At 38.2% G+C, this 21,312-nt stretch overlaps 1 protein-coding gene across 4 annotated transcripts in view; it reads left to right on the plus strand.

The window, feature by feature from the left end:
* Nucleotides 1–21,312, plus strand: part of LOC149262587 (uncharacterized) — a 331,558-nt gene that overhangs the window by 216,572 nt on the left and 93,674 nt on the right. For all 4 annotated transcript variants that reach the window (XR_016259169.1, XM_089424931.1, XM_089424932.1 and 1 more), the window contains 2 exons: nucleotides 11,644–11,743; nucleotides 11,860–11,937. Coding sequence is in view for 3 of the 4 variants with exons in the window: in XM_089424931.1 (XP_089281057.1) it covers nucleotides 11,644–11,743; nucleotides 11,860–11,937 (178 nt within the window). In the remaining variant the exon portion in view is untranslated. The remainder of the gene's footprint in view (nucleotides 1–11,643; nucleotides 11,744–11,859; nucleotides 11,938–21,312) is intronic.

The raw sequence follows: 21,312 nt of genomic DNA on the forward strand, positions 1-21,312 counted from the left end.
CCGGCTTTTCTGGATTTTCCAGCAGTTCCAGCTTTTCTTGCTTTTTCAACTTTTCTGGCAGTTCTGGCTTTTCTGGCAGTTCCGGCTTTTCCGGCTTTTCGTCTATTCCAGCTTTTCCGACAGTTATGGCTTTTCTGGCTTTTCCAGCAGTTCCAGCTTATCTGGCTTTTCCTTAGGATCTCTCCTCCTATTAAAGCCCAAAGACAAGTAGAGAGAGGAAGAGATCCAAGTGTGTGTAGAAATGACTTGAAGTCCTCTTCTATTTATACTAAAACGTAGAGGTTGAATAGACATGACTGTTGGGCTTCTGAGCCTACTTAAGTTGCTGGCCGACTTAACAATTTGTCCATAACATAAATAAATTCATAACTTCATAAATACTTATCGGAATCGGATGATCTTTAGATCAATCCTACACCTCTCAATGAGAGGAATCCAATAAAAATATTAGTTTCCATAAATGATATGACCCACATGGAGTTTGGCCCTAGTTGCCAATTTTAACACTTCCTCTCAACTAGGGAGAACTCTATCCGCTGATCCATATGTCTAATTGTACTATCTCTGCCAACAGTGCCCTGCACTTCTCTGCTCACCGCTGCTAGCTCTGCTGGCTCCGCTCTGCTTTGTTCAGCTCTGTTGGCTCAGCTCTGCTCTATTCAGCTCTGCTGGCTCTGCTCTGCTCAGCTCTGCTGGCTCTGCTCAGCTCTGCTAGCTATGCTCAGCTTTGCTGGCTCTGCTGGCTTTTCTTTGCTCTGTTGGCTCTGCTTTGCTCTGTTGGCTCTGCTCTGCTCAGCTTTGCTGGCGCTGCTCTGCTCTGCTCAGCTCTGCTGGCTCTGCTATGCTCAACTTAGCTCTGCTGAACCATGAAGAAGATGAATTAATCGAGAATGTGTCATACCATTCTCCACTAGCCCGAAGTCAGTCTCAGAGTGTGTACCACTGGTCCCAGACTAGTCCTCAACCGACCCGAAGTCAGTGTCATAGTAGGTACAACTCCTACCATTGGTCCCAGAACAGTACTCTACTGACTCGAAGTCAGTCTCAGAGTATGTACCACTGGTCCCAGACCAGTCCTCAACTGACCTGAAGTCAGTGTCATAGTAGGTACAACTCCTACCATTGGTCCCAGACCAGTACTCTGTTGATTCGAAGTCAGTGTCAGAGTATGTACCACTTGTCCCAGACGAGTCCTCAACTGACCCGAAGTCAGTGTCATAGTGGGTACAACTCCTACCACTGGTCCCAGACCAGTATCATTGATCCCAGATCAATGAAGGTCATCCTAGCATAGGGAGTAGGATAGATACAACGATGCGTCCATCGGTACTACTATGGTCCCTATCCTCATATCCCTGCTCATTGATCATATGAGAGGTACTTCCCATGAGTCCCAGATTGCATGGGTAGGATGCCTTGACAGGAGAACTTAATCAATCCTGTCCTCAAAAGAGAACTAATCATCCTGCTACACAATCGCCATGGAGAACACATCATCCATGCCTCACAGGAGAATTAATCATCCTGCTACACAATCGTCATGGAGAACACATCATCTAGATCTCACAGGAGAATTAATCATCCTGCTACACCATCGTCATGGAGAACACATCATCCAGACCTCACAGGAGAATTAATCATCCTGCTACACAATCGTCATGGAGAACACATCAGCCAGACCTCACGGGAGAATTAATCATCTTGCTACACAGGAGAGCGAATCATCCTGTCCCACAAGAGAGCGAATCATCTTGTCCCACAAGAGAGTGAATCATCCTGTCCATAGGAGAGCGAATCATCCTGTCCCATAAGAGAGCGAATCATCTTGTCCCACAAGAGAGCGAATCATCCTGTCCACAGGAGAGCGAATCATCCTGTCCACAGGAGAGCGAATCATCCTGTCCCAGTGCGCACCACCAGGGGAGGGTGAGTCACCCTGTGGTCGTATGTTGCTCCAGTAAGAACCGCAAGCCCCCAGAGCTCCCAGAGCTCAATGTATGCAACATGCAGGACCCTTTTACAAGGGTCTCTTGACGACTCCAAGTTGTTCGGGAAAATCACAAATTTGATCTTTCCCCGGGGCTCTGACAAAGTGTAGCGACCTGTACATCATCTCAGTGCGATGGAGCCTCCTTGCTCATCGACTTACTATATCCCAGATAAGGCAGTGTCTGATTTCTATTCGCTGGAGCAATCATTGAATACAGGATTCCTCAATAATCGAATCCCACCTCTGGTTGTCACAAAGAATCACAATGGTATTCATCATGTGTACTCATTGAGGAGTTTCCACAACTAGGCAACTTCATATGAGGTCATACTCGTAGTTATGTATCCGGTTGCGACGGTACTTATAACAACCGATTTCTGCTTCCTGCTCATCCATGATATCGAAGCAGAATCTAATGAGAACCAGCACTGAGAAGTGCTCTAGTGATCCTCGACACTGGCTGCCCAGTCAGCATTCAAATAATCATGCAGTTTTCATATTTCCGGCAGTGTATCTCAATCCATGAGAGATTGTGCCCCGAAGATATGTCAGAGGATTCTTGGCACCAATCTAGTGAGGCTCAACCAAATATGAGCTCACGATGCTAACTGCAAAACATATGTCCGGAGTTCACCAAGAACATCAACGTGATTGAGTTTATGAAACTCAGAGGCATTTCCCAAATCTGGTCTGACATCACTACCATAGAACTTCTGAAAGTTAATATCCTCGAGGTAGTCACATGCTTGCAGTTTATCATTCCACATTCGGAATCCAACTCCCTCTTACTTCTGCAAATGAGAGGGTCTGCCCCTGTTAGAAATAGGTCGTCCTTATGAGGTGCCAGTATGAGAGGTCTATCATCCACAACCTTCGGGTAATGGTTTGGATCGGTTTCACCCCTAGTGAATCTCAGTTTCATCAAACAACTATCAATCCTCTCATACTACGCCCGGGGTGTTTTGCTTCAAGCCATAAAGGGCTTTCTTCCACCTGTATACATGAGATTCCGTTCATGAATCTCAAACTCCATGGGTTGTTCCAAACCTGTGGACCTGCTACATGAGGGGAATGGTCCCCTTGTAAGATTTTCCTTTGGCACATCTCAGACATGTACCTTAATGCTCTTTTTGAATTTAGGCACCCTGTTCACCATCTGACTCACGGACCTCCGATGCTGAGTCAATGGACATGGTCCCTAGTGGACTTGATACAACCCTGAACTCTAAAGCATCTTTGAAAAATCTATTTTCAAACACGTACCTTTCCATCGATGAGTGCCACCTTGAAACCTTTGACTTCCATTTTCGAGATGGACACCAAGTTCTTCTTGCGATCAGGTACATAAAAGTGATTCTGGGGTTCCTTGCTTTCTTTGAAGAGTCGACCATTTCCTAGATGACTTGCATTCCTTATCATTGCTCTGATCATTGAAGATGTCCCTGGAATGATTATTATCTTCATCAAGAGATGTGTCCCTGTCCTACGGACACTCTTGGCGCTAATTTCCCAGGTTCCTCGTTGAATTGCCTTGTAAAATCCTTCAGATTAGAGCAGTAAAATTTATGTTTTGCTCCATTTATATTCTTGCTCGCAGTGTTCGTTATTTTGTTAGCAAAGTGTTTGATGAAATGCATGTTCACTAAGTGTTTGAAGAAACTCATCAAAGGTATTTCTAATAATTTATTGGCTTGTGTTATCACAATTTTAGCTTTGGTACATTACAACTCGATCACCCAAGGTCAAGCACTGCCCTTTCCATATTGTTGATCACACCTTAAATCACCTACAAATTACATTTAACTCCCATTTTTTTTTTGTTTTTTTGGCTTCTTAAGATAAGCTTCTAGGCTAGCGTTAGGGTTAAAATTCAACTAGAGTACAAGCGTTGGCTTGTGGAAAGATTCAACATGTGGTTGCTAAGACATTGCCTTAAAATCATCGCTTTCCTGTGGCTAATTCTTCAATTTTAGGGCTGTCATCATTTGCGCTAGGTCAACCCTAATCTAGCCTTAGGTTTCAACTTGGGGCCTATTTGAAGGGTTGTTGTTCCTGAGGTTGATCATATCCATTTAGTCAAGCCTTTTCTTGGCCTTGTGCACCTAGGTAAGCCTGTTAACCTTGCCTATTCAAAAACCCCAGGTCACTTTGTGCCCTAGATAGACCGCTGGGAGGGTACACTTTGTCTTGTTTGACCTGGTTGAGCCTTGCTCCTAAGTTGAGTGCCTATCCTAAGCCTTTCATTATCACCACCAAGCCATAGAATTGATATATCTATTAGGTAACCGACATAGGGAAGCCTTCCTTGTGGTTAAGATCCAATAAAGAGTAGGAGGTAGTGGCTATGGTGACAGTGGGCCACACCTCATAGTTTTGTCGCTTGATCTAGCTCTTGCCTTGTGAGCTCCCCTCACAAGACCTGCTAGATTTTGAGACAACAAGCCCCATCCACATCTCCCCATAGGGTGTCCAAAAGAATAACCAGATCAGGAAAAATATGGCTCCCAAGAAGTGTGAATCTTGAGATCAAGAAACTGTAAGAAACACTAATCTATTATCTGACCATACCCTTTGGGTTGTTCAAACTCCCACAGTTGCTCTGGATGCTGCAAGACGCCTGTATTTACGGGGAACCTAATTCCACTGAAAACCTGTCTAATTGCCATCGATATATATGTGTGATGAGCTTAAGGAATCTCTCTGCCATCAACTCCTGAATAACAAAAACAGGTAACCATGTGCCAAGTCTGAAAGGTACTCATGAATTTATGTTGCATAGTGTTCTGTGGCTTCTATACACATTGAGGTCTTATGTACATTGTTCGCTATTGTGGGGAAGGTGTCCAATCCTCAATTAGTGAGTCTTCCTAATCATGTTCTTTTATCTCTTGGTGAATCCATTATACAAATGAAAATAATTTTTTAAGTTTCAACAGTCTATTGACCTGATGGGCTTTTAATACAATGCCAATATGATTAAAGTTATTATACAACAGAAGAGACAATAACAAAGTAAGACACTGCTTCAAAATTTTGATGGACAACAACACACATAGATTTCCTTGAAGTCCGTAAAGGAGCATTACAGGGATACATGCAATATTTTACTCACTGATGGACTTACTAGTTTTACTGCTGACCATTCGATTGTTCACTTAACTTATATCATACACAATATTTGGCATGGTCAAAACATATGGCAGTTAGTCAAGATTGTGCATCCATGAGACTTTTAGACAACTTGTATGTGATTGATGGGTGTTTGTTTCCGACTAGTTACTAATTAACTGCAGTTGTCATTGTTTGGATCACTGTTCGTGCCAGTTTTCCTACTGTCTGTTGTCCAATTTAGTTGAAGCGAACTTCTTCAGATTAATTACTCCAGAAGACTTGGAATATAAAGATATCCATGAGGATACAAATATTATATATTAAATATGTGAATGAGAATGAGGGCCCCGTATATATAGCTAGGTAAGTACCCTTTTACGAACAGGCATGTCTGTAGAAACATGTCTCTTTGTTTAACTATTAACATACGTGTGTAAATATTATGTTTCGTTATAGAGCCTCATAATATTTACACACGTAGATGTTAGTAGTTAAACAAAGAGGCATGTTTCTATAGACATGCCTGTTCGTGAAAGGGTACTTACCTGGCTATATATACGGGGCTCTCACTCTCATTGTAGCATCATTCTCATTCATACATTTAATATATAATATTTGTATCCTCATGGATATCTTTATATTCCAAGTCTTTTGGAGTAATTAATCTGGAGAAGGAACTTTGTTCGCTTCATCTGGTATTAGAGCAGCTCAGTCTTCGACAAATCGTTGCACAACCTTGTCATTCACCTCTCACCGTCCACATTTGTTTGTGCATTGACCCTTGCGTCCACTCCCCGTGCTCAGCGTGCTTCTTGTTGACACTACATCGGCTGTCCACACCTCCGTGTTCACCCTTGCTCCTCGCTGCCACTGCATTGACTCGCTTCACGCTGCATTACCCTCAACAATTTCACGTCGAATCCATGCCACTGCAAACGCCAAACCATCCTTCCAACCCATGTCAATCGCTGAACCGACACCTTCATCTGTCAATCGTCCACCGACACCTCCTTCCGTCAATCGTCCATCGGAACCTTCATCCGTCAATCCCTGTTCCGACGTCAACCCCGTTTTTTTTTCCACCACAGATTAATCGATTGTAATATATATATATATATATATATATATATATGATGGTTATTATAATTATGTATGATATATAATTTATATATATATTTTATATAGTTATTATAATTATATATAATATATAATTAAGTGAAAAAAAATAAAAAAAATTTATTGAAAAAAATGAAAAAGAGAAAAGTATATTACAAAATCAATATTTAAAAAAAGAGTCTATAAAAGAAACAAAAGACCAAATGATAAAACAATAAATTTTAGAAAGAAAAGCAAATTGCTGACATTATTTAAAAAAATAAAAATAAAAATATTATTGAAAAAAAAAAAGAAAAAGAGAAAAGTATATTACAAAATCAATATTTAAAAAAAAAGAGTTTATAAAAGAAAGAAAAGACAAAACGATAAAACAATAAATATTAGAAAAAAATCGCTGACATTATTTAAAAAAAGTAATAAAAATATTATTGAAAAAAAAGAAAAGAGAAGTATATTGCAAAATCAATATTAAAAAAAAAAGGAGTATAAAAGAAAGAAAAGAGAAAACAATAAAACAATAAATATTAGGAAAAAAACAAATTGTTGACATTACGTAAAAGAAAAAATAAATTTAAGTTTGAAGTTGTTAAAATATTCGCTAAAATAACCAATGAAGATTATAAGTTAAAGAGGGTGAATTCGAAGAAAGTTCATCTCAACAAAATGGTATCTAGTTCGAAATTAAAGGAAGGAATATTTTTTGGAACCTCACGTTGCGCTGCTCCAATGCTATTCAAAATTAAAGGGACTCTTGAAGGAAAAGATGTTATTGTTTCTATCTCTCCCACTGAAAGGAAAATTATATAAACTCTAACCTTGCTAACCAATTGGTGATTCCGGAGTCCAACATAATTGAGAGTTCCGGAGTCCATCATAATTGAGAGTTTAGACTCCTTGGGGTAGAAAAAAATATGACATAACCGAATTACAATTAAACATTGGCGATTATACTTTTATTTCACAGTTCTCTGTTCAATCTCTATGGAGTGATCTAGGTGACATTGTTTTGGGCTTACCCTGAATGGAAACCGTAGGTTCCTTTATTCTAAATTCAAAAAAGAAGCTTTTGACATTTACCCACAAAAAGAAAAAAATAACGCTACAAGATGTTACTTTGAAGCCAGATTCAGTGACGCTATAAGACATACAAGAAAACTCAAAAGTAATTCTTCAAGAAAGTAAAAGAGATACAAAATACGCAATAGGAAGTTGACAAAATGACCGCTCACAAGAATGAGGAAGTTTCTCGACTTAGAGACCATAGTGAAAAATTACTAACGCAAATTAAGAAGCTTAAGAAGGATAAGAAGTTGTTGGAAAACAAGGGGCAACAACTTGTTGAAAAGAAAGCGTTGAAATCTTCAAATGTAGAAATTCAAGTTGAAGAAAAAACGAACATTGATCCAGTGAATATGTCAACTCAAGAAGAAGACATGTCAGTTTAAGAAAAGACACACTTAGATGTTGCAGTTTAGATGATAAACATCTCAAGTGAAAGTTCTTTAACCAACTCAACAACATCGTCACCTGAAGCAAATCAAAAAATTTCCACACACTTAATAAGGGAAAAGTCAAACCAAAAAAGTTTTCTATCAACATTCGAATCATGAGAGTAGACAACTCAACAATGCTACGTATCGGGACCATTTAGAACAGAAACAACAAACAGATGTTCGAAAGAATATTGATGTAACCTCAATCCAGTCTTATGATGACAATTCGTTACAAAATTCTAGTAATCAGAATATTCCACAGAAGATTAATCTATGTTAATTTTAGGTATGTTCTATGCTTAGAGCAATTTATTTCAATTTTCACAGTGAGCTCAATATCTTTTCCAGATTAACAATCACATCAGCATTAAAGTAAACTGCAGATAGAACATAAACATAAATCGCAGAAGACAAGCCAAGACAAGAGGACACAAGATGTGGCGCTAGCCAGGGACAAACCCCAATGTGGGGAAACCCTTGATCAATTCTTCTTATATGTTCTTCAATAGTTCAGCAGAGAGAGAGAGAGTATATTTACAACAGAAGTCAACACTTTGACTTATCTAGGTAAGAGCATAAATCTTCTCTAAGAAGATGATACATGAGGTCAATTGAAGACATGCTGCTTCAACTGATTCTCCAAAGGTGACTCTTTCACCTATCATCGTGCTGCATCTCGTCATCGTGCTGCACCTCACCGTGCTGCACCATGCTGCACCAATCATCACAATGTTGGACCTCATGACTTCTGCACCTTATGCTGCACTGTTGTCTCATGTGCCTTTGTTGAATTATGCTTGCTGTTGTCCATGCTTGCTGTCCCATTATGCCACTGCTGCACATTGTCATTGTTGTCCTATCATTGTTCTGTCTCATCATATTGCTGTCCCAACATCTTACAGCTGTCCCATTGAACATCGCTGCATTATACCATTGCTGTCCCATTATTGTGCTGTCCATGCCTGCTGCTGGCATGTCACAGCTGCTGTCCTACTTTGCTGCCAGGTCATATCACAGCTGTCCCACTTTGCTGCTGCTGCACAATGTCTGCTGTCCTATGTCATAGGGCTGTCCTATCATAGTTGTTGCTCCAACATCATACAGTCCCATTGAACATTGCTGCACTGTACCATTGCTGTCCCAACATAGTTGCTGTACCTAGCTGCTAGTACTGCTGTCCCATCACAACTTGTTATCTCAAGCAACCCAATATTTCTGCTGTCCCAACATACTTACGCTGCTCCAAATATGTATGTACCATTGCCTAGTTGTCCTAGTTATGTATGTACCATTGCCTAGTTGTCCTAGTTGTACCGCTGCACTGCTGTACCTAACAGTCATGCCCAAAACACTGCTGTTCTGGGCATATGGCAGCCCCTAACACTTCCTTCAGCTCACAGTTCTAGGGTCCTTTGATTGCAGCAATCTTGGACTGGTTAGGGTACTTCCTAACACCTTTCAATCTGCCCAGATTCCAGAAGTACCCTCCTTTACTGCGGCTGCCTTTCTAAGAGAGGAGGAAACCCTATACTGCATTTGTTGGCCAGTCTATCCCTCATCAACAACTTCGGCCTTCCTCTGTTTGCTGCGGCTTGCTATATTGAGTCTCTTCTTGACTGCGGCAGCCCAACACTCTCCCAAATGATCCTAAAACAATCCTTATTGCTGCGACGTAAGGCCTGCGGTTAGGGCACAGATGGACAGTGACTAGGGCACAAATTGAACTGCGGTTTAGGGCCTGTCTTCTGCATATAATTAGGCCTCATCCTTGGCTGCGACGAGGGCACGTTGAGTCCTCCTTTATACATCATTCATCTGCATCTATAGTGCTGTGTTAGTCCTTATATTCTCTGCGGCTAGGGCACAACATGACCCTCTTTTCTCTGCAATTAGATGTCTTTTCCTAGGACAGTGTTTAGGGCTTTTAAGGACAGCTGCTTAGGGTCTCTTCTAGACCTATGTTTAGGGCAGTTAGAACTTCTCCTTGCTGCGCAATAGAAGTCTCGTCCATGACTGCGTTAAGGCTTCTTCATTGACTGCGTTAGGGCTTCTTCATTAGGGCAGCGTTTAGCCTAGGGCACTCCCTCTAGATCTCAACTTCATCAAAACCCAAAACAGAATGAAGAGAGAGATCACAAGAGTGTGAATGTGTCAAAATGACTTGAAGGCCATCTCTATTTATACGAAAACGTTGAGCACAAGTGGGGGCAGTTTGGTTGCTGGCCGTCCTTGATGAGTTGTCTTATAACACAATTAAATTCATAACTCCATAAATACTTATCGGAATCGGATGATCTTTAGATCAATCCTACACCTCTCGATGAGAGGGATCCAAGAAAAATATCAGCTGCGATAAATAAGATGACCCACATGGAGTTTGGCTCTAGTTGCCAATTTTAACAATCTAGGATGGTCTGATCCCTTCTCAGTGCGACAATTTTGTTTGTCACTTGGAAGATCATATCAACTTATATCAACGAACATGACAGTGCCGAGACGAGAACACATTCGAAACCGAAATAGAGATCAAGCCTTTTGCGTCAACAAGCGTTGAGGACAAAGCTTTTTTGAGGAGGAAGGCAATGTTACGAATAGAAAATATATATAATTATAAATAATTGTAATAATGATTAGTTAGCTAATAATTAGTTAAACAAAGAGGCATGTCTCTACAGACATGCCTGTTTGTGAAAGGGTACTTACTTGGCTATATGTACAAGGCCCTCACTCTCATTGTATCGTCATTCTCATTTACACATTTAATATATAATATTTGTATCCTCATGGATATCTTTATATTCCAAGTCTTCTGGAGTAATTAATCTGAAGAAGGAACTTTGTTCGCTTCATTAGTATTGCTTAGTGGAAGTATACTTGTTATGCAATGTCATTGCATTATGCTTGGGCTTGTCCCCAAAACATTGAAGTGCACATGGTTTGCTGGATTTGTAAAGTGCATGTAAAGGAATGCAACTAAATGATGTTATTGCTACATTAGTTGTGTATACCATCTGTATTTGGTAGTTGGGGCTGGCCAGAATGCACTATAGGTACCTTGTGAAATAATAAGATGTGAGGATTGTTTGATGTTTTCATACATTGTAGGAGAGTACAGTTCGTTGCTTGTAGGTGCTAAAATTGAGATGTTCAATTTTTATGGGATACAGTATTGTGTATCCTTGAGAATACAACAGGTGTATTGCCTCTTCCATTTTTGGAACTTGAACATATCCTTAAATGCAGATATCTCTGGACTGATAAATATTGAATAGTTGGATTTATGTTCGAAGCGCTCCTTAAAATATATTGAAAGTACTATAACTGTGAACAATATGGTTTGATAGAGGATGCCATTATCTAAGCACTGTCCTTACGTGTAGATATTTCTATTCTTGAATTGCTTAGAGTGGACTGTAATGATTAGAGAGTTGGTTTGTTTTAGGTGCAGGATGTCATTAGGATTCTTTAATTAACACAGTTGAATTTTGAAAAAGAGCAGGGCTGGTATATGGTTTATAACATGTTAGTAAAGCTTTTGATGTTAATGACTTATTTGCTTGTAGCTTTTCTTCATAAGCGTAGCCTGCTTTAGTTTAGACTCTAGAGTCAAATTATTTTATTAATTGTAAGATTCTGGAGCAGTTAACAGTTTACAATTCTGTGCTAGAAGTGGGTGTTTTGATGCAAGTTGCATCTTTTGTATTTGGACCTAGTTCTTACTCTGGATATTGACCAAAATCTTCCAAAATCTTTGAAATTGTCTTGTTAAAGCCTATGCTTTACAACTAATTATTGATTTACCATGGTTTATATATTCTCACTTATCTGTAATTGTTATGGAAATAGCTTTTGTTTTCCTCATGCACAAATTCTTGATACCATTTTTTGGGGATCCAAAGTGTTTCTGACACTGACTGTTTCATTTCTTTGCAGCAAACATTTTTATCTAAGCTGCTAGATTTGTTCAAAATGTGTGAAGATGTGGAGAATGTCGAGGGGCTTCACTTGATATTCAAAATAATGAAAGGAATTAGTACGTGGACTAGCTTCCATCCTTTTATTTATTGGATTATTCAGTTTTTCATGTTCTAACTTATTTGGAAGTGAAGTTCATGTCTTGTTCACATGTTGTTTTTGTTCGTCATGCAGTTTCATTGAACAATTCACAAATTTTTGAAATGATTTTTAGCGACGAGTATATTATGGATGTTGTCGGTACACTTGAATGTACAGTTTCTCCTCCTTTCTCATCATCTGTAGTATGCTTTTAGTTGAATGTTGACTGAAAAATTGTCTGTATTATTAAGTATAAGCAGAAGATTGTGTTTTATAATGCTTAATGTTCAGAATAAATTTCCATATTGCATTTCATGTATGTATTCTTTGGTTTACTTAAGAAATCTGTGAGGTGCATGTCTCAGAAAATTTTCTCACTATCTATTAGATGGAATAGTGTTCTAATGTATGAAAGACTGATTAGTGTTGTTATATATGAAAATTCATTCACACAAAAAATCAGTCTATGAAAAATTGAGGAAAAAAATTACAGAAGGATTTTACGTTGACCTAATATTTGAAATAGACATGTCCTACACAAATACACTAGTGTGATAATTGAATGACATGTGAACTTTTAAGAGTAGCACCGAAAAGATAGAGAAGCACATCAAGTCATCCTTATTAATATATAAATCTTCATCTTGCTGATCATTGGGAGTGAATGAGCTCAAAAGTATTGCAGTTCCTCTCGCAGGAAGATGAAAGGCTAGTTTGGACTAAATTTCAAAGAACAATGTTATGCAAGTCTGGTCATGAGGTTTCTAGGTAAATACCAAATACAGGTGTGATGTGTCTCTTGTGAGCTAATGCAGCTTGGGAGCCAAGGAATCCTGCCTCAAACAATCTCTCTTTTCCTTAGCATACAACTCTCCTCATGCGTGGAAATGCCTTTTAAGTCTTCTTCCTGCAAAAGAAGGAATTATATTACTCTGACCCCTACCAGAAGGGAATGTCAATATGGAGCTTTCTGCTCTCGCCTATCCACTCCTTTGTCGATCAGTGTTCCAACTCAACTCCTTGGGCACAATCTATCACACCTTCCAAATCCTCTTGAGAGGGTTTGACCATGAATTTTTTAAGGTTTTGGTTCCTCCCTCAAAATAATTTTTTTCAGAAGGATTCCTCATGCACACCCACATGGACATCTTTCTCTATGTAAGTGTTTCCCATTCATAGCCCTTGCCTTTATGTTATAACAACATTATATCAAGTGACCTTGCCTTTCTAGGCTCCCTACAGACTGTAAATGTAAAAGTCAGTGAGTAATCGAATCAATCATGATTAATCACAACTAGAACATCAAACCAATTAACTGCTGGCTAGTAATCACAATAATTTCCAAATTTAAAAAAATGTGATTAATATAAAAAATCATGATTAATTCGAAAAATTCACGAGTCGTAGGGATTAATTGTCACTGTGTGGAAAAGGGACAACAAGGTTGGATAATTGGTTTTTTGGATTACTCTTTTTTTCAGCTGTTGGGGTTGAGAGCTAAGGTGCCATGGTAAGGCACACACTGATTTGAAGAGAGCCAATGAATCAATTTCACGACCATCAAGGATTTTTTCTTATTACGCAAGGTTTTCATTTCCTAGATATGTGTTAACCAACATAACATTTCAATTTTTTCCAAATTTATGCGAGGGTTTGTAGAATGCATACTACATGCTTCTTGGTATTGCTTTTCCATGGAATATGGAATGATTTTAGAAGTTCATAAGCTTATTTCTATTCCAGCAGTTATCTTTGTTCCTCTTTTCCCACTAGGTTTGAAGTTTGAAGTTCGCCATTTTGTTGCCAATATGCCAAACCCTCTAGAGTCTAGACCCATTTTTGCTTGTATAATGAACCCAAGGATGGCTAAACATAATGAAATTGAGCTGTAAGTGATGTGAAAGAAAAATGAATGAAGGGGTTTAACACTAGAAATACCATATGGCAAGAATCCAAGAGCATATGGTTGTGCATTATGATTGAGCATCCCCGCAAATCATCTAAGTTGTGCATGGGTTTCTTGATGAGTTGGCTCGAAAGAAAGTTGAGTGAACAATTTGAAAACTTGAAATTGATGCCAGAGGGATTGTTAGATCCTCTAGAATCACAGGGTAGGAAGAGGGATAGTGAGAGGGACACCATGGTTTCAACTACCATGAGGACCAAAGCTTTCTTTTCCAAGAACCAGATGAGGGTCAAACCTTCCAGTAGATCTTTGGTTTAAAGTAAGGAGAATAAAGATGCAAATATGGTTGTGGAGAGGCATTTTTTTTGGAGGACATAACTTTGATAGTTGCTAGAACCAATCCGTTATACTAGGGTATGTTTGATGTTGCCACTATTATTGGCCCCAGTTTTAATTGTGAACTTGTGACAAGTTTTGAGGACCACTCCTTCAAAAGGAGAAGGCGAGTATAGGGACTTGATTGGAGGAGCTAAGAAAGTCATGGGAGGTCATCAGATTCATGGTGATGTTTGGTAGTTGGATAGATAGGAAGGTCATGACCCTTCTTATCTATCCTGTGAACTTGTGACAAGTTTTGAGGACCACTCCTTCAAAAGGAAAAGGCGAGTATAGGGACTTGATTGGAGGAGCTAAGAAAGTCATGGGAGGTCATCAGATGCATGGTGATGTTTGGTAGTTGGATAGATAGGAAGGTCATGACCCTTCTTAATTTCTTTTTATGTTGTCACAAGTTCACAGTGTTTATGAAAATTTTTAATGCCTTGGCACTATTTTAAGGATGCAACATGTGTATGTGAATTGTTGAATGAAGTTGTTAGAGAGGTAGGTTTGTGACATGTGCTGCAACTTGTCATCATTAATGTTGATAAGTACATGGCTGTCAACAAGTTGCTAAGGGAAAGGTAAGCCATGTTGTGATGGACTCCATATGCTTCACATTGTTTTGATGTTTGAAGATATTGGCAAACTCACATTTGTGAAGATGACCATTGATTAGTGCCTGAGCATCTTCAATTTACATATATAACCATGGATTTGTTCTTATAGTCTCAGAAGACAATTCACAAGGAATATAGAGTTGTTGCACCTCGCTATTATATGTTTTTCCGCTAGTTTCATTTAATTTCAGTCTTTCTGGCATTGTGGATTGTAGCTAAAGAGGTTGTTAATCTCTAATGAGTGGTGTGATTGTGCACATAGCACAAAATAGGATGGAAGAGCCATTGCTAGTCTCATAAAACCAAGATGGCTCTTGGGAAGGAGTGGAAGAATTGTTCAAGATCAGCACACCCTTCTTAAAAATAATTTGCTTCTTTGATGGGGAAAAGCGCACAAGGGGCTACTTTGTTAAATATCTAATACCATATATGATTTATTTATACCTCAACAATTATTTTATACCCATAAATTATTTACTCAATAAAATTTGAAGACTGCTGGAAAATAAATTCACTGGTATTCTAACTTTGAGAAATTAAATTTGCAACAGAAAAAAAATATGAAAATCAATCACATTATAGTAGAAAATTCAGCCCAAAACAATCTTCCTTCACTTTATATTACTCAAGAAAATTATGGGCTAGACCCATAGAAAATACATAGAAAAATTACAACTGCTGGATCTTGGACATTGACCCCTCTAGAAAATTGACCTTAAGGAATTCAACCCTCTTGAAGTATTTTCTCTCTTTTTTTTGGTTTATTTGTTCTAGATGTTAGGTGGAGAAATTATGGTGGAAAAGCACCAAAGTTATGCTAATTTGACATTTGAGGGCTTAGCAAAAATTTCAGCTCTTCAGATTGTGAGTGGAGTGTATGTGGAAAAGTACGCACAAACCAAAATTATGCCTAATTTGACATTCGAGGGCTTAGTAAAAACTTTCGTGCTTCAGATTGTGAGCGGAGTGTATGTGAAAAAGTACACACAAAAAGGCCCATTAGATTCAACATTTATTGCTTTGTTATGAACCTACAAAGTTGAGACCCATAAATTTATTATGACCCCTTTAACATCAATGCTATTTGTTGAGCAAACGTCGACACCTTGATTGAGTGGATGGTGGAGTTTGTGAGGCCTATTATAGTGAAAGTACCTTCATGGTGAGAGTTGGAGGGGTAGAAGCCTGAGCATGTGCATGTGGTAAGGGGGGATCTAGATGACCCACCACCTGTAGGCAGGGAGGAACTTATCCAACAAGAGGATGTGTTGTTGAGGAGACTTATTAAGTAGCCTCATTATTGATCTATGTAGAGATTCATGCTCAAGGACACACTAATGGTTGTTAGGTTGATGCTATAGGGCCTTGTAGTGGCAAAATGTACTCTTAGTTTTTCTTGTAGAAGGGGAGAAGAGAATCCATAACTAGCTGCTATATATATATATATGATGTCATTTTTTTTGGTTAATTAGTTTTGTTTCCTTGACTAGACAACTATTAGTATTCGGTGATGATTCTTAATTTTTATGTATCATTTGACATCTTATACATCTTATATATTAGTGTTTTTTTGATATTTATGTTGCACTGTGATTATTTGATGTTGTTGTTGTTTTATATTAAAAAACACGAGAAAATAATAATTTTGTATTTGTAAACATTTGTTGATTTATTCCAAATATTTCAATTTTTTTTCGCAATTATTGCCAATTTAATCTCTATAGGACTTTTTTGATTACCATTTATGATTGTTTCATCTATGGTACAAACACCCCATTTTCCTAGCTAGAGGCCTCTTTTTCACCCCTATTTTCCTATAGAGAATGCTTGAGAAGCATCCCTAATTTTGCATGTCCCGTTGGAGAGTGAACAAAGTAGGAGTAATAGATAGGTCTTGGTTGAATTTCATTGCCTTCACTCAACCCAAAGTTGACTCACCACCATTGAACCTAATGGTTGCTTTACATCAACAAGGCCATGTAACATGATAAAATTTGAGGCATATCTTGTCCCAACAACTTTCAACAACTCTAACATGGCGTATTCACGAAATATTGCTTAATATTGGTGGTGGTTAGTGATGAATTTAATTATCTCCCTTGCTTGTTGTGTAAGTTCCTTAATACATGGAATTTTATCATTAATATCCTCTAAGATGAAATTTAACAATGTAAGAAGTCTAGAAAATGTGATCATATCTGCTCTCAATAATCAACTCTGCAACTTTACAAACTAGTGCATTATCCGTGTTGGAAATATAGTAGCCATGGTTGGTATTTTCATTTATAAAGAAAAAGGAAAATTTAATTTTTTGAATTATCTGGAGTTTGATGAATACGACTACTACAAGATTGCAACAACTACAAAGATAAGGTAATCTATGAAACGTCTGTAGTCTGAGCCCGAATTCTCTTTCTATGGTTAAAGTCTAAGTTTGGATATGATGAATTTAAGTAAGGAATCAAGGAAAAGAGAAGGTCCGAATGATCCCTGTGATGTGGTTGCTATCCGAAGGCTATGGTTACTTCTGTGTACTAGCTCGAGTTGTCGTTATCTCTGTGCAATTGATTCGAGTTCTATGCATGTATTAGAGCTACAAAAGAGTCCGAAGTCTATACTAATCCAAGGAACTGTAAGGATTCATACTCGAGGTCTATGTTATTTGAGCTTCCTGTGGCATCCGATCTACTACCTCAGTAGCATTTGAACCCTACTGTGGCATATTTGTTATGCGAACTCTTGTGGCATCTTATTCTCTGTAGTATGCGAGCTCTTGTGCCATCTAGTTATTGTGGAAGCTTGTGGACCTGAAGCCATGTATCTGTGGAAGCATGCAAAGGTTTTGAAGCACATTGAATGGGACTATTTATCTCTATCACGAGCTCTATGGCATAACATATGCAAATTTTGTGACAAGTCCGGGCACCGTCATGGAATGCGAAGCTTGGTTCCAAGTTGCCTTACCCCTCTATGGAATTCAAATTAGATGGTGTCCAAGGCATCCGAGTTGTGTGGAAGGAAGAGAGACAAGTTCTTTTTTTTGTGTTTTTTGTTTCTATAATTTAGTACAGCCTCAGGTCAAACTTATGGAGGGCTGAAGTGTCGACTTGTAGGAAGAAGTCAAAATTGAAGCATGAGGCAAGAACCCTGATGATGACTTCAGGTCCAAGCTTATTGTGCCATATGTCGAACAAGGATCAAGTCAAAATCTTTGAGAAAAGAAGACTGAAGGCATATCTCTGACACATCCAAGAAGATTAAGTATGATCTTAGAAATTTGATTCGAATTTGAGCCCTAAATGGTATGTGTCTTGTATATATAAGTGTAAGTACAATTGAAGCAATGCGACCTGGATATATCATTGTGAGTCTTGGTTATGAATTGGTATTCAAGTCTGTTGCAGAAGGTCTATTGCAAAGAAGTTTGTCAAAGAAGTCAGAAGGCTTGTTGCAATTTTTGAGTCATGTTGAAATATTTTGCCGGACACTGACATGTATAATCTCTCTCACTTTGAGTTTCTATAGTGATCGGTGGCTTAGTATTTCAAAGAGACTAGCATTCTCCAAATAAAAGGAATTAAGTGACCTTGTACATAAAGTCAAGTTGTGATATCTATAGGAGCAACAAGTGCAAGTCTTGGAGTAGCATTTTGTGTAGCAAATTTGACAATCTTGTGTAGACATAGATAATTTTTAAAACATATATTTAAAGCTAGAACAACTCTTTGTACCCCTTTTGGAAGTCAACTTTGAAGCATATTGAAGCATCCTTGTAGCTGGTGTTGAGGTCCGTTGTAGCAGACTTAAGAAGGACTTGAAACATGCCTTGTAGGAGGAGTTCTCTTGGGAGCATTCTTGACCACTTGTTGAAAGATTTGAAATTATATTATGAAGGCTGAGCTCAAGTTTTGAATATCAAAGACCAAGTCATAAATGATTGAAGACATTCTGATCTGAAGAACTTGCTTATATGGACAAGACCAGATTAATAAAGTCTATTGCATTGTGAAGAGGAAAATACTACTACTATGAATAAAGGGTTTCTTAATTTAAAGAGATCAAGGATGAATATTGATCGATTGATGATGTAAGTAATCTAGGGCTTGGAACACTGAACGTCTTGGCTAGATTCTAGGGATATTTGAAACCCTAGCAAGGGCTTGAAAAAGAAAGCCCTAAGGTTTGTGTACAAAACCCTAGGAATGATAGCAGGAATGATGAAGATGGAAAAAGGATACAAGAATAAGTGTGTGAAACCTAAACTAAAGATTTACTTAGGTTTGGAATCAAAATCCTAACTAGACAAATTGCAAACCCTAACAAGACAAATAGGTTTGGAAACGAAATCCTAGGGCTTATGAATTAATTGCTTCCACTTGAAAGAAGAAACAATAACTCTTAGAAGATTTGACATCTTGATGACGAGGTTGATTTGTAGGGTAGATGCAAGAAGGCTAAAGATTAAAAGGGAGTTGAAATGTTCTCAAAAGATAAGTATCTTGTATTTCTTTTATTTTTATCGTTACTGATGTTGTTTTTCTTCTTTTCCTTGTAGATCTTGTTTGGTTGTCTTCGTTCTTCCATGTCCTCCTAGTAAGGGTTGCAGGTACATGATGAAGTATGTCAAGGCTATGAAAATCATTGAAAAGATGGAAGAACAAAGTGACAAGAAGACTTGTGATTGGATGGGCTTTGGGCTCAGAGGGAGCAGATAAGATCAGCCTAATTGAAGCATGTATTTGATCTGTGTGACGTCCATGATGAAGATGGCTAGAAGTTTTGAAGAATGATGTTGATCTGAATATACTAAAGATGAGCCCATGAATTTTTTGCTATGTATTGATGATTTGCTTCTAATAAGGGATGAGGACTTTCGTGTCCTTTCTAAGAGGAAGTTGTTTTCGTAAAGGCATGAGCCTGATGAAATTGTTGCTGTGATTTTGCATAATGGACTGTGAATCCATGCACATCTCTAACGACAGGTCTTGCCAATAAAGGAGACCGAACGACATTGAAAGGAATACCACAAGCATAGATGGACCTTGCTACTCTTGAATCAACTTCCTCCCTCCCTTGAGCATTGATCATTTTAGCTAGTCTAGTATCTTGAATTGATGAGCTCCTAGTAGTTTTTGATGTTGGTTGTTCATGTTGTTGCCGAGCTGTTCTCTTCCTTGCTTCAAGCATAGGCCTTGGATTAATGTTTGGAGTATGATGAGTAGCATTGGCAAATTGATCATGTCTTATGTTAAGTCCATTAATCTCTTCTTGCTCAATCTCATACTTCTCCTTTTTTTGGGTCAATTGTCTTTGGGAAAACATCCACACCCTTGGCCGTTTCCTGCAAAAAATGTGCCCTCACTCTTGGGTAAGAGCCCTTGTAAGGTTTCTTACATAGGTTGCATATCCATCCCCATGCGCCACCACCCCCCATCTTGAAAACATTTGTTGTGTACTTCCAAAGAGGATAGAACTCAGTCGTTGTGTTTCTCTTGGCCCTTGTAGCAGCAACACCTTGACCAGAAACCATTTTTGCCATGAAAAACATATGAAAACAAATCTGCAATAAATAAACTGAAAAAATAAATAACACACTTATATATTTCTTTCAAGGGCAAGGCTTGGAAAATTCAAAAACCCTTACAGATGTGAAATATATTCTTGGAAAATTAAAAAACCCTTACAGATATGAAATATATTCCTGGAAAATATTAAAAACTAAAGAAACGAAAGTGTTATCTTCTTACTACGAGAAGCTTGTTGTAGTTGAAGTTGCTCAAAAAACACCACAAAACAAAATGCAATGATGACAGTAGCTGTCCAAAAATGCGACAAAACAGCCAAAAACTATGGTTTTAGCTCTCAAAACACCAAAAGACACAACAGCAAGGATGGTTGTAGCTGTGCAAAAACTCAAAAAGAATAGTATGTTACTGTTAGTAATAAGGATGGTTGTAGCTGTCTAGAAACACCACAAAATAGCCAAAAACTATGGTTGGAACTGGGGAAAACACTATAAAACAGCCAAAAACTATGGCTGTAGTTGTCCAAAACATGACAAAACAGCAACCATATGCCTGTAACAAACCTATTAATCCAAATCCTCTTTTGTTGATGTCGTCATCGCTCAAATCACCCTTGCTCAATTTCATTTGCTGAGTGCTCAATTCTCCCTTTCTCATGCCGCAAACAGTGAGGAGAAATGAAAGGGACAATCTCTTTTTATAAGGGAATTTTGATGCCTAGAGGTTTTAGAAATCTTTGAAAAAATAAAAAAAAAACAATTTAATATATTAAATCATATCATAAATGATTTTTTTTGGTTGTGAGTCCCAGGTAAACTTGGGCTCTCATTTCAAAATTCACATGCGGAAATGTGCTATACAATTAGCGGAAACACATTTTACAGTGCCCGAAATGTGTTTCACCCCCCGCAGAAACACATTTCAGCTAAGTTCCCTGACACAGTTAACGAGGATTCGAGTGTCCGACACGAGCATGTTGACCCCCTGAATAGTACACGTTAGGACACATTATATTTATATCTATATATATTAAAATTAGATATTTCTTGCACAAATTCTCATTCATGATACAAATTCATTGATTCAAACATAGATCTTCATCTAGATGTAAGTTTTA

This window comes from Pinus tabuliformis, chromosome 6 (genome assembly GCF_031772625.1).
Source record: "Pinus tabuliformis cultivar Carrire ecotype Pingquan chromosome 6, CPIR1, whole genome shotgun sequence".
NCBI lineage: Eukaryota > Viridiplantae > Streptophyta > Pinopsida > Pinales > Pinaceae > Pinus > Pinus tabuliformis.